This window comes from Coregonus clupeaformis, chromosome 17 (genome assembly GCF_020615455.1).
Source record: "Coregonus clupeaformis isolate EN_2021a chromosome 17, ASM2061545v1, whole genome shotgun sequence".
In the NCBI taxonomy this organism is placed as follows: Eukaryota; Metazoa; Chordata; class Actinopteri; order Salmoniformes; family Salmonidae; genus Coregonus; species Coregonus clupeaformis.
Window position 1 is genome coordinate 49613525 of NC_059208.1, and position 13272 is coordinate 49626796.

A 13272-nucleotide genomic window follows, 5' to 3' on the forward strand; every position below is an offset into this window, starting at 1 on the left:
ACTTATAGCACGAGGGGGATGAGACTGCTGCATGCTGCTGTACGCTTGGAGAGCCCGCGCGCTGTGTTTGAACAGCTATAAAAATTAATTATTACCAAAGGCCTACAAAGCTTCAGCGTTTTTAGCCTCGATTCGCGAATCCCATTTGAAAAAGTAAAGAGGGTTTTTATTTGTGCATTATACATCACAATTGGTCTCTTTGATAACGTTCTCATTCATGACGGGGTTTGATTTATGAGCTCGTGAAGGAAAACATGGCTCGAGCATTTGCCTCCACATGCACACAGCAAAGGGAGCTCGCAATAGGGAGCCATGCTATTGCTAGCATAGCATGTTCACAATTTTACTAACTTTACAACCAGAGAAAGTAAAAGAGGAAATGTATTCGATGTATTGTAGTAGCCTATGGAATTTCCTGTATACTCACCTCTGGTCTGCTTGGAATTGGACTAGACACGTTTTCTAAAGAGTTTCTGATTCAAAATTGTAAGCTGATATTTTTATTAAGCAAATTGTTAATATTAATTTTAACTCCATTCTGAAATTTCACAGCTATTTATATCACTGAAAGATAATTAAAAAGGTGCTAATTTGTAACTAACATAAACAGAATACAATCTCAAGGGCTCAAGGCCTCCACGATGAAGGCTCGTTTTTTTTTTATCCCACTCAACATTTATGCTTAGCCTACAATAGAATATAAACCATGCGTTTATTAGAATAAATATAGGATTCATACTCAGAGATACGGCTATATTGGCCTGCTTTCATCACACTATTTTGACTTGCAAATTAATTAGAGTACATTTGTATTCAGGTTGAGCTAATAAACATTGTATCGATTGGTAATTCCTCATTTCTATTTTTTGGGGTTGATAAAAATACTCTTTATACTTCATAAAAAGGTTTGGATAATAATAACAAAACACAATCTTGCAAGTTCCTTATGGCAAGTCAGATTTATTCTAACAAAAATATCCATGGTACTGTAAGCTATACAAAAATAAAATGACCAGAATTCATACTATTGTGCACATACCCATAATATTGCATCTTAAGAAATCAATTTGTTATTGTAATTGCAGGCCACAATGGTATATTTGTCCAGACTCTTACCTTGAATTAATCGACTAGGCCTAATCAATTAATCAATTAATCAATAAAAAGGAAATGTGCCGATCATATCAAACAACCACCAAAATTAACTTAATAGTTAATACCGGAGTTTTTTTCTTTCTTTAAATGTTCCGGTTTGAAAGTCTTGTTCTATTTTTGATTGATTTTAATAGCTCAGATGCTGTAAATCGATTGTAGTTAATGACTCCGAGAAAAAGTAGAAGCTGTCCGTAGATATGTCCAGATTGTCCACGGGGCTGTCCAGGGATTCTGACAAACTAGGCGAGGCGGCATCGGAGAGGTGAAGGCAAGAATCCGAGGAGAATACTTGGAAGTCGTGTATTGAGACGTCCATGGCTGCGGGACTACCGCCATTGTCCTGGCCAGATGCAGAGCCGGGCCCTATTGTTGACACGCAGCCTGGAACAGTGGGTGACGGGTTGGGGAAATGCTTCAGATTTTTGTCATTGCTGCTCAGTGGTAAAACTGTATAACTCTGGGCCTCGCCATTGTGCGGGCCAACATTCTGGAGCTGCTGGGAAGTACTCAGTGAGTTCTGCTGAAAGGAGCAGGCCCCTCTCTCCATAAGGGCCCCGGTCACTGTATTGAGGCTCTGCTCAAAAAGCGAGCCCTCATCCTCCTCGTCGCTCTGGGTCCTGTCCTCGGCACTCGGCTCTTTCCCCTCGCCATTGTGGTTCTCCTTGCACTGGGTCTGCCTCTTGTGCTTCATCCGCCGGTTCTGGAACCATACTTTGACCTGCCGCTCGGTGAGGTCCAGCAGGGCGGCTATCTCCACCCTCCTCGGTCGGCACAGATACTTGTTGAAGTGGAACTCCTTCTCCAGCTCCAGGAGCTGTGTATTGGTGTATGCAGTCCTCAACCGCCGGGAGCCCTCTCCTCCTCCTCCACTTTCTAGAATCTCAGGCGAGCCTGAAACAGCAGCACATAAGCACATCAATCACAAGATAAAGAAGCATTACAATATGAACCACTTGATAATGCAATATTACTCCTGTATAAGCACAAACCACCAGAGAGTAACCTATTTAACACAGTGGCTATACTGCAGCAAAATGGCTGCTCATAGTAGCACCCTAGACATTCTCCCCAAAAAATAGCCTACTTGTAATATGGCTATTGATTAATTAATGCACACTATTGGACTAAGTCCTATAGCGCAACATATGTACATAATTTCCCCAAAAATACAGCAGAGAAAGAGAGAGAAAGCAGTAGTGTGGTCCAGACTGGGCTACTATACTAATGAATGCACGGCAACACTACTCTATCACTCTTCATTACTGTCACACATCAAACTTTGGCACTGCTTTGCGAGGAAGGGCACCGTGGAAATCAAATAAATAATTGTACATTACTTAACTTTGCCCAAACTTTTCCGAGTAGAGTAACAATATGGATAACCCAATGCGCAATTGTGCACAGCAGATTAATTTCGATTAGGCTCTGCAACTTGGTAAGGACTAGCCTATTGCCACTCCTTCAAGTGCTTAGAAAGTGCATTCTGCATAAAAATGTCTTCCCTCTAAATTACCCCATAAAAACCACCCACCTTTCGGGGAGAAGCATACAGGTCCACTCGTTATGGCAGTCGCGGTGGAAGTCGGCAGGTGATTCTTCTTGGAGGCTTTCTTCTCCCGCATCCAGGGGTATTCCGGGGGTAGGGAGGCGGTGGGCAGCGGGATGCATCCATCGGGGCTGTGTCTGGGCCGGCTGTGCCTCGGGTGGGTGCCTGGGTTGAGGCTGGGAATGGTCTGCTCAAAAGGAGGAGGAATCAGTGTCGAGTGTGAAAGCGTCGAGCTCTTGATTGATGAACTTTGAAATGAATCACCGACAGGGGGGAAAGATGTCAGGCACTCAGCAAGCGAAGGCTGACTATTGATAAAACCGCTCTCTCGCTCGAATTCGTAATTCATCTCCGCTCGCTGAGAGCCGAGGAAAGTTTGCGGCACGTATTTTTATAAATGTCGCGGCTCAATGAGAAGGAGGTGGTGGCATTTTTTCGAATTCACTGATTACGGCCATGTGGTGACCGAACAGCTATTAAACTATTGAATTCATGGAGACAAGGTTGAAATCGGAACCAAGTCACATGATTACTTCTGCCCAATGACAATTTGGGGTTTAATCAAAAGAAGCCACTGTCTGCGTGATTGATCCAAAAACTCTGGTGAAGAACGCCTTGTCTCTATTGGGACGGCTGTTGTTATTTACACCTTTTTTCCGCCCGCCCCAGTTGATCGTCCCCTAGCCTCCTAGTCAACTCCACTAAGCTATACATGTGTTTTTAGAATGGCTGCCTGAGCGCTGTGACAGTGAAGTAACTGTAGTGCCCGGGCTCATGCACTCCTCTTTTCTCATATTGTTTGAGTGTGTCAAGAGAGAACGCCCCCGCGCCACCCAAATTACGCCAGTAGGTACACACTATGCATGCAGTCATTACCAAAGTTAGCCATTCATGTAGAGTTCTCTCTGGGACAAAACACCCCAAAAACTGATATTGAGAGCTCCTGACAGAAACAAACACCAACAATCCAGTGTGTTCCAAAACGGTAGAGTTTACAATATAGACTGTGTTCATAGACTTTCTTTTCAATACAAGCATAGATGGGCTATCGGTAAGGCTACTCATTGATATATGCAACTGGGAACAGAACATCATACCTATTATGGAGGCATGGGTTAATCATGCCTACTACACCGTTTTAGTGTCATCCACTTGTATGCAATACATTTATTACACATTAAGTAGTTCAATATTGTGTTTAACGCCCAAATCCCAAATGCACATGGAACATGTAAGCACACACACACACACACACACACACACACACACACACACACACACACAAACACACACACACACACACAAACCTCAGACAAACCTCAGACAAACACACACACACACACACAAACCTCAGACAAACCTCACACAAACACACACACACACACACACACAATCGATGTTGCTAAAATGATATGCACCTAATGCAAAAAAAAAGAAGGCTTTAAAATATCAAATTTAGTGTGCATGCATACCAATCATGTTCTGTTTAATTTGAGTCTGCAATTTTCTGGAAGTCATTATACTCTTTCTCTGTCTCTGCAATTATACCACTCTGCACAGCACTCCCAGTTACACTAAAGCAAGGTTGACCTATATGCTAACAATGTACTACGTTTAGGGAGAAAAATTCCAGACTGGCCTTCAAGCTGCTTCCCTTGGGGTTTCCACGGATAAGCGGGGTCACAGCGGGCGTCTTAGCCTGGGTGAGATGGGTGGTGGGTGGACAAGGGCAAGAATGGAGGAAAGGATCCTCTTTACATTTAAACCTTATTTCTCACACATTTCTACTTGGTGCTATTGCACAGTGTAAAATAAACCCCTGCCATTGGAATAGGTCATTTTAACGAATACATTGCAGGGAGATTCTGTAGAAGGAAATCTGTATCGACTGAGCAGCTCCCACAGAGTTTGGTTATGTACAATCTGTAAAAGCCCCACTATGGATGTTTTTCGTCAAAACAGCCAGTAAGTAGATAAGTTGTATTCTTCAGAGAAAATAAAACTGGAAGAGTGAGTGGGAGAGAGGAGGAAAAGAAGTGGTAGGCCTCACTCAGTTTATTGCTTATATAGCAAACAAAGAATCCTGGAAGCCTGCGCGCGATCAATCTTACTCGCCAAAAGGTCTGACAGCTCGGTGCCCTCAGAACACATTTAAGGCTTCTAACTCTCCCCCGGATCAAATGCAGCCAGGAAGCGGCGAGCAACGCTGGCCATTTAGATTATAACACGTTTCTGTTCGCTGTCACATATTTTCTGTCGCTTAAGGGATGTTGTAAGACATTTAAAATAGAAGGAACATTTTGCAGAAGGGCAAATGCGCGTAAATGGTGAGTAGGCTAAACCAACATCGCCATTGCATTTTCTTTCTGGATTTTTTTTTGTGGCGTATTTACCAAACGTCATTATTTTTCGTTGGAGCAAACAGTTGGGTTTGTTGGAGGTGAGGAAAGTCTGTGGTAAAGGACGGGCCTGAGGAGTAGACGGATGGCTTTTTGTAATTACGCATAGGCTTTGTGTGCGAGGCAATGAGTGGGTGGCTGCTTTCTGTAAACCCTACTCAGACCTACACATTTTTTTACAGGGGGATTCTGGGTGAATGACTTAGGACACCTTTCCCACGGATGGAAATACAATGAACGACAATTTCTTATTTCAACCCAATCCCTTATTTATGCTGCGTTAAAATCTCCTACATATGGGTCAAATCAATGTGTGTGTGTGTGTGTGTGTTTTGGATCCAGAGTTGCTCAGTCTGCTGACAGACCGTGGTTCAATTGTTCTAGGTTCCCCTGCTAACCATATGTCAGGATCAGTAATAGAGTGCCTGCCCTGTAATACGTCATTTTGTCGACATTGTAAAGGAAACAAATTCGACTACAGATTTTGTAAAACATTTAAATAATCCTGAAATGCATTTAGAAGGGGATAACTATCAATTTACTCCACTAATAATTGTTTCTTCAATTATTGGTTGTGAAATTCTGAATGCACAATGCATGGCATTGAATGTTGATTTGTGTTCTCCATTATTGGCTTATACTGACCTATATTTCATCAATATGCTCACTGAATTATATTTGAAAATAAAAACTTGAATGTAGTCAAAGTAATTAAAGAGGAAATACGTTTTATGCTATGTAAGACGGTTCTTTGTGTGAATTGAATTTGGGCCTGCCACAACAAAGGAAACTGTAGTACACATTCCTAAAAATGTGTCTTAAGAGAGACATACACAAGTTATAATTTTCATACTTATTTTACACCATTGCACAATAATAACAGCTGAAAATATGTCGATGACTTTTTGTTGCTTTTAAACGCTTGTAATTGTTATTGTGTGCAGCGAATCCGGGCCCATATACGCCTTTAGCTGCATCAGATAACCTATGACTCAAATATTTAATATGTCCTGTATTACATATCCATTCATTTAGTCTCATTTACATGTGTAAATAACTATAATTATGAGCTTAACAGTGCATGTTATGCATCCTATAGCGCCATAATAAATGTGAAATATGGGGCCTAAAATTGATTGATTGAATATAGGCCTATCAGCAAACTTTTTTCCCTTAACGATTTCTCATTTAACCTATTTTATCCTAACAGATACTGCAGAAGCTCCTCGTGACACTTTTATTATTATGGATGCGCCCATGCGGAGGAGGCTCTGGAACAAGGCCACCGCGAGATCTTCTGATGTGCCCACGCGCTAAAGGAGACAAAACGAGAGGACTTTGTACAATGTTTTCGGGATTTATTGTCACTATCAAATAAACAATTATGTTATAAATTACTATTGGTATTATTGATTCTGAGATAATGGGGATTACATTTTTGTGATGAAATAGCATGCCCTCTAAAGTCCTACCAGTTTTTTCCTCCTCACAAATACCTCCTCACAAATAATTTATGGGATAATAAGATGTTTATTATTATTATTATTAGGCCTATTATTATTGCTTAATTATTGTAGTTTGTGCAATTAAGTTATATGTTTAAATACCCTCGAAATTCAGGTTGAAAGATACAATTTATATTTCAATTCATTTATTTCTTTATTCGAACTGGAGCAGCATGGAATGTATGACATTGAAACAGAAACTTGGTGATATCTAGAATATTTGTTCAATAAAGAAACATCTAATATATGTCCGTCCTTCCAAGCATATGATTGCTTGATTTGCATTCGTAGAGAAATAAAATACCTCCTCGAAGAATAAAAAAATTACACCAACATATCAGTGTGCTGCTGAGGGTCTGTCTCGCTGTCGTCTGTCTGATGTCAGGTAAGCGGTAGAACCAGAACCTAGGTCTGGTTCCAATAGCCTCCACATACAAAGAGCACAGGGGGTTCAAATAATACTAAAGAACTCCATATAACGTCGTCATATAAATAAATAACATTTTGAAAGTCCAACAGAACACAAGCTGGTTAGGTCGTAGGCTGGAGCTTCCAGACCTCCCTTTTTTTAAGGATCCTTCCACAAGTGCAACAAAATGCAAAACAATAACACAAAACAAATCTTCAACTGCTGATAAATACCAAAAAACTAACACATTCACATTAAAATAATACCATAAGATTTGTTTATATACCCTGTTTGATTTGTTTTTAGAAACAAGTTAAAGATTAAATAGGTCTATGCGTATGTGCCCCCGCGCTTGTCGTCTCAGATAATAGGTCTGTGTGGAACAATAACACTATAGCAAATAGAGAGAACATTTCAAGCAAGAGTGATTACTTTCCTATGCTACTTCACACATTAAACTATATAAAAAATAACAAACATAACCTAGAACAAAGAGAAGGTGGAAAAAGCTACTGAAGAAGAGAAGAAACAAAGCGATGGTGGTTCGAGAGGTAAGACAATGGGGCGGAGTGATCCAGGGTGCAACCCGGCTACAGATGCGTCAGTTTGGGCGCTTCCTGAATTCTTCCCTGAGAGTAGTGCTGCGTATTAAGGTCTGTGTACGTCTGACTTGGATCACATACTCTGTGATGGTGACTATTGCCCATAGTGATTGCTCCATTGTAGTCCATGTTTGTGGACGGCGGGTGCGAGAGATGGGTCAGGCCAAAAACGGAGGCCCTGTTGTTGGGCATCGAATCGATGTAACCTCCGCCTACATATACAGGGCTTCCCTGCTGCAAGTGCGTCCCATAGCCGCCATTGCCTTGGAGAGGATGCGCGTCATACTCGGGCGTAGCCGAGCCGCCAGTCCCGGGATACCTCTTCTGAGAGGGCGGGCAGTTGTTTAGGGAGCTGTTCAAGGGAGGGGGATATGACGTGGGCATACCGTATGCATTATGAGGGGGCTTATTGTAAGACGTTGGCGACTGGGACTCATAGGGGACACTGTTAACCAGAGAATGCATAGAGTTTAGGTATCCTCCACCCCCAACACCAGGAGATGGACCGAGGGGGCTCCGAGGGGACTGTCCCCCGGGAGAGGGCATCATGCCGCACCCTTTCTGGTCCTTTTTGTACTTCATCCTGCGGTTCTGGAACCAGATCTTAATCTGCCTCTCTGTGAGGTTGAGCAGGTTGGCCATCTCGACCCTGCGGGGTCTACAAAGGTAACGGTTGAAGTGGAACTCCTTCTCCAGTTCCACCAGTTGTGCGCTGGTATAAGCCGTCCGGGCTCTCTTCGACGCGGCAGACCCGCCCGGGGGGCTCTTGTCTCCAGGGCAACTCTCAACTGGCGGAAGAGGAAAAGGAAGACAGTCAATCAGTAACCAACCCCAGCAGCAAGCACAAGAACAAGACACCGAGTGACAAGATACATATAGCTGATAACACACGTCTCTCCACATGAACCCGACTCAAATACACATATCAATAAGAGTTCTACAAACGCAGACAAATCAGAGATGTCCACAACTAGACTGTGGATGTTACTAATGCAATTATATCAGACATATCATTAACTATGACTGTATACATGTAGGACAACTCTCAACTGTTAGCTATGCTTTACGTGAAAGCCAAATCAAAGTGGTTATAATTGTGTGTGTGTGTGTGTGTGTGTGTGTGTGTGTGTGTGTGTGTGTGTGTGTGTGTGTGTGTGTGTGTGTGTGTGTGTGTGTGTGTGTGTTATACTACCTCCTATTTCCCACTGGAGCTTTTTAGTAGTACATGGATGTGCAATAGCAAATATCTGTATTCCTCACTGCGCATGAGCTAAAGCTCGCCTTGCCATCTCCTATGAGTCTCACCATGCTGAATGGCTGGGGCTCTGCCGCTGCACAGCAAGGTGTTGGTCTAGTTACCGTTTGTGGCAGGCTGCCAACACCTAATAAATATTGCTACTAGCTACTGTACAGCCAGAAGCTGGGCGTGAGGAATGCAGCATGGCATCATGTTATGAGTTAGCTCTTTTTAGAAATGGGGAGATGAATATTTTCACCATCTCTGTTTCAGAAACTAGGCTACTAATACTGCTGCTTTCCGAAAAATGCTATAATCGGGCTATAATCCAAATAATAATAATAATAAATGATCTTGTTTCATTAGTTAGGTACTTTTGAGGGATCTGTGATTGGAATTATTGGCATGTGTGTGTGTACAAATTAGCCAACATGTGCGTAAAATATGTCAAAAAGCAGTCCCACTGACTCATTTCAAAGACTAGTTTTGATTTACATTTGGTGGAAAATCAACTGTGAATTAAACGTAAAACCCAAAACAATTTCACCATGTCATTGGATTTAGGTTAAAAGTTGGGTGAAAAAAATAACAAATTCCCTTACATTTATGACTTTTTGCAAATCCAATCAGTTTTCCAAGTTAATTCAATGTCATCACATATAATGTTTTTGTTGAAATTACGTGGAAAACGTTGATTCAACAAGTTTTTACCCAGTGGGGTAAGCCTAATAGAAGATTTTAAATCCCAAGATTTAGGCTAAGGTTTGAAATAGTCCCCTTGGCATCCATTTGGCAGACATCTTGACAGACTCATGATAAATGGGATTCAGCAGACCTTCTAGATGCCTGGAAACCCTACTTATTCACTTCTGACCAAATATATTCCCAAAAGGTGGACATAAATAGACCTACTAGCCTATGGAGACAACACGATTTGGTAAGGCCATGGGAATTTAAGCATCTTTCAACTTTGGGTTACATCGTTGGTAAACAACTTCCTCCCCCAAGTCTCCTAGCTTTTCCTCTAATCATAACAAAGAGAACAAATTGGAACAACTGTTTTTGCATGTTTGTTTGTTGTCCTGCATGGAATGTTGTGTGATCAGGGCCAATATATTATGTTTATTCTAGCAGCAAGTCAACGATAGAGCATATGGACAACAAATGGTGGAGCTAGGCCTAAAACTAAGAGGCATGCACCACAATGGAGTATTCTTCATGAACAGGCATACATCATAATAGATCATAAGGAATGCATAATAATAGAAGAACCATATTGACATCACAGGAGTGTATCTGGGGCGGCGGGTAGCTTATTGGGTAAGAGCGTTGTGCCAGTAACTGAAAGGTCGCTGGTTCTAATCCCCGAGCCGACTAGGTGAAAAATCTGTCGATTTTCCCTTAAGCAAGGCACTTAACCCTAATTGCTCCTGTAAATCGCTCTGGATAAGAGCGTCTGCTAAATATGTAAAATGTATACCTAATAAGTCTACATCATAAGGAATGCATTAGAAGAACCATATTGACATCACAAGAGTGTATGCGTAATAGGGGTATTATACGTAATAGGTCATTTTCAATAGAACGTCACAATACGTTCGATTTGGCTTCTGGCGGGCAAGTAGGTGCCAGCTCCGCTAAAACCATTGACAACTACGTGCAGTTCCCAAAGGATTGTTAAATACACTCTATAACTATTTGGTTTTAATGTCATCAACTATTGAGCATAGTCATAACTACACATTTCATATTATTCCATGCAAAACAATTGCGCACATTTAGCTTGTTAACTAGTTTGCCATATTGCCATAATCTATTATTAGCTAGCTAGCCAATTTGACGTGGTCCATCAATCAATGTAGCCTATATCATGTCTGTCAGCAGCAATTGTAATTAAACACTCTTAAAAACAATGTTGAAAAGGGGATCATGTTAGATAACTTCGCTAGGTAGGCCTACATTGTTTGGAGAAAAAAGTAGCATACATTAGGTCTACTTACCACTCACTATATGTTTAGCCAACTGTACAAAGTTTCTACCCGTAGCTTGATGTATAACTCTGATGATTGTTTTGCATGGAATAATTGGAAATGTTTAGGTCTGACTATGCTTGTTGTCAATGGTTTTAGCGGAGCTGTGGGTCTCCTTGCCCCGAACCTTAGGCCTAGATCATACTAGAAAATAAGGAATATCACGATGGAGTAGGCCCGAGCCATACATTTAGAGAGTTAGGCCAACTTTTGAATTTTGAATATAGTTCTAATTCTTGACATACAGTTACATAGCATTGTTTAAATATTCTCCATGTTATGTTAATGGCGAGCTAACATGGCTGCCAGAGAATGTTGAAGTGTCATGATGCAGAATCCGCATTGGCCCAACTCTGAGTAGGCTTGCATAATAGATAATAAGCCACACATCATAATGGTTAACTATTGTTTGTTCAATTGTGAGGGAAAAGTTTGAGAATATGAATGTATGCAAAGTAGGGAAATAATCAAACATATTGTACCTTGGTTGGTTCATCTGATAAAAATATATACATAATTGGTGACTTGGGGGGGCATGTATGTAGGCTAACTGTATCATGTATCAGTAATGGGTCACAGAACCACATGTTTACGCATGAACAATGGGTTGTATTTTATCACGTGTTTCCTCAGAAGTGGCGTCTAGGTCATATACCTGAGCTGGAGCTACTGGTTTTAGGCTTCTGGTTCTGACGGGACTCTTTCATCCAGGGGAAGATGTGCTTCCGGGTGGTGTTCGGCGAGCCGTGCACCGAGCTCTTTGAGTTGGGTTGACAGGAGCCGTTGCTCGTGTTCTGGTTGTGAGAACCGGGGGACTGTGACTGGGGAGGGGGTGGTGGGACAGCCACCGACATCTGCGGTTGATTGCTTTCGGTGAGGACGGGTGGCTGCGCTGCCTGGATGGCCGTACCCCTATCGCAGTTCTCCGCCATCTCCCCCGGCTTCTGCAGGGCGACCAAGCCGTCTGGGGACTGCAAGGAGCAGGCGGGTCGATGGTACTCACTTTCCACATGAGAGGCCCGGGGATATTGGACCTGATTGGCATCATAACTGAAGCCATTTGCGCTTTGATACGGGTAGCCACTGTAAATTGCGGAGCTGTCGTAGTACGTTGCCTTCTGCATCTCGCCGTTTCCCAATATTTATTTCAGAAACTGACAGGGTCTTGACACCCTTGTTGAATAACATTGGCACCCCTTGGTCACGTGACACCTCTTCGCCAATGGCCTCCTCGGGTGAACCTAGGGTTACAAGAAGCACGGTGAGGAGAAGAAATGGTGGCGATCCATCTTACTTTTCAATAAAGGGCTGACACCAGATACTATGGAGGCAAGATAGGGGCAACAGTTCTCTGGCTGTTATCGTTTACCTTCTGGTTAACAACACAGGGAACAAAGGCATGCACAAACCTCATCTGCACTTAACTGAATCAAAATAAATGCGTTTATAAAAGCATACCAATTGTGCAATATTAATATTGGTGCCAAAATGAAATGAGAAAAAAAGTAGTTTCACAGATTAATTGTAAACCACCAAACGAAAGGCCTGTCGGGAACTGGGCCTATGACTTACTTTGAATGGGTTATTTTTAGGTAGGCATAATTATTATTACTATTATTATTATTATTATTATTATTATTATTATTATTATTATTATTATTATAACATGTAATGAACAAGATAAAATACACTTCAAATCCCCCAAAATCGTTGGAATAGGCCTGGATCGTTTCAGGTTATTAGTCAAATGCTTTCTCTCCCCAGAGCGGGCCAGCCCTCACCGCAGTGTGCTGTAGTCTCTACCACAACCCAGCCACCTGGCTAAAAGCATAAACAACCACATTCCCCAGTTTTTGCTGCATGTTTGTGTGGAACCAAGATGGATGAGGGCCAGGAGGAAACCTGTAAAACCGCATCTCCATGACCACGACGTGAACTTTCCCTCGCAGGCCTATAATAAAGGCTCCTGTCGGTGCTGTCGGCGAAGTCGGGTGATATATGGGGGTCAGTAGGCAAGGGCGGGACGGCGCAATGCAGACAGCGGCTCAGTGAACAGCTAGGCTATGGCTCGGTATTCAGGAAGACAGAAATCCGGCATGTAGCCTAGAACTATAGGCGTACTACTAGGCTAGGAAGTACCTATTGTGGATCCAATGAGTAGGAATGCTCAACTACTGCTAGTAGTCTACTCACTGAGGTAGGAAAACTGGGGTCATATCCATTGAGAATTTATTGAAAAACTATCCAATTGAAATTATAGGTCTTTATATATATATATATATTTGATGAGGGCAAATGGGTACAACACACACGTTTTAAAAAATAAAATAGTTGGGTTTTCCTTAGAATGGTTTTAGGCTTAATGTGTGAAGCGTTGTAGTTTAGATCA

The 13272-nt window shown here is 42.0% G+C and overlaps 2 protein-coding genes and 1 long non-coding RNA gene across 3 annotated transcripts; 1 reads left to right on the top strand and 2 right to left on the bottom strand.

The window, feature by feature from the left end:
- Positions 1 to 306: 306 nt before the first annotated feature.
- On the bottom strand, positions 307 to 3982 carry LOC121586681 (homeobox protein Hox-A2a-like). Its single transcript, XM_041903599.2, has 2 exons — positions 2687 to 3982; positions 307 to 2046 (listed from the first exon to the last, which is right to left on the bottom strand). The coding sequence occupies exons 1-2, from the start codon at positions 3048 to 3050 to the stop codon at positions 1283 to 1285; spliced, it is 1128 nt and encodes a 375-aa protein (XP_041759533.1). The 5' UTR covers positions 3051 to 3982; the 3' UTR covers positions 307 to 1282.
- A 48-nt stretch (positions 3983 to 4030) lies between these two features.
- Positions 4031 to 6497, top strand: LOC121586686. The gene is made up of 2 exons (XR_006003953.2): positions 4031 to 5028; positions 6311 to 6497. It is a non-coding gene; the product is annotated as an uncharacterized LOC121586686 (long non-coding RNA).
- Positions 6498 to 6740: 243 nt separating this feature from the next.
- On the bottom strand, positions 6741 to 12018 carry LOC121586680 (homeobox protein Hox-A3a-like). The gene is made up of 2 exons (XM_041903598.2): positions 11539 to 12018; positions 6741 to 8404 (listed from the first exon to the last, which is right to left on the bottom strand). The coding sequence occupies exons 1-2, from the start codon at positions 12005 to 12007 to the stop codon at positions 7605 to 7607; spliced, it is 1269 nt and encodes a 422-aa protein (XP_041759532.1). The 5' UTR covers positions 12008 to 12018; the 3' UTR covers positions 6741 to 7604.
- Between the last annotated feature and the right edge of the window lie 1254 nt (positions 12019 to 13272).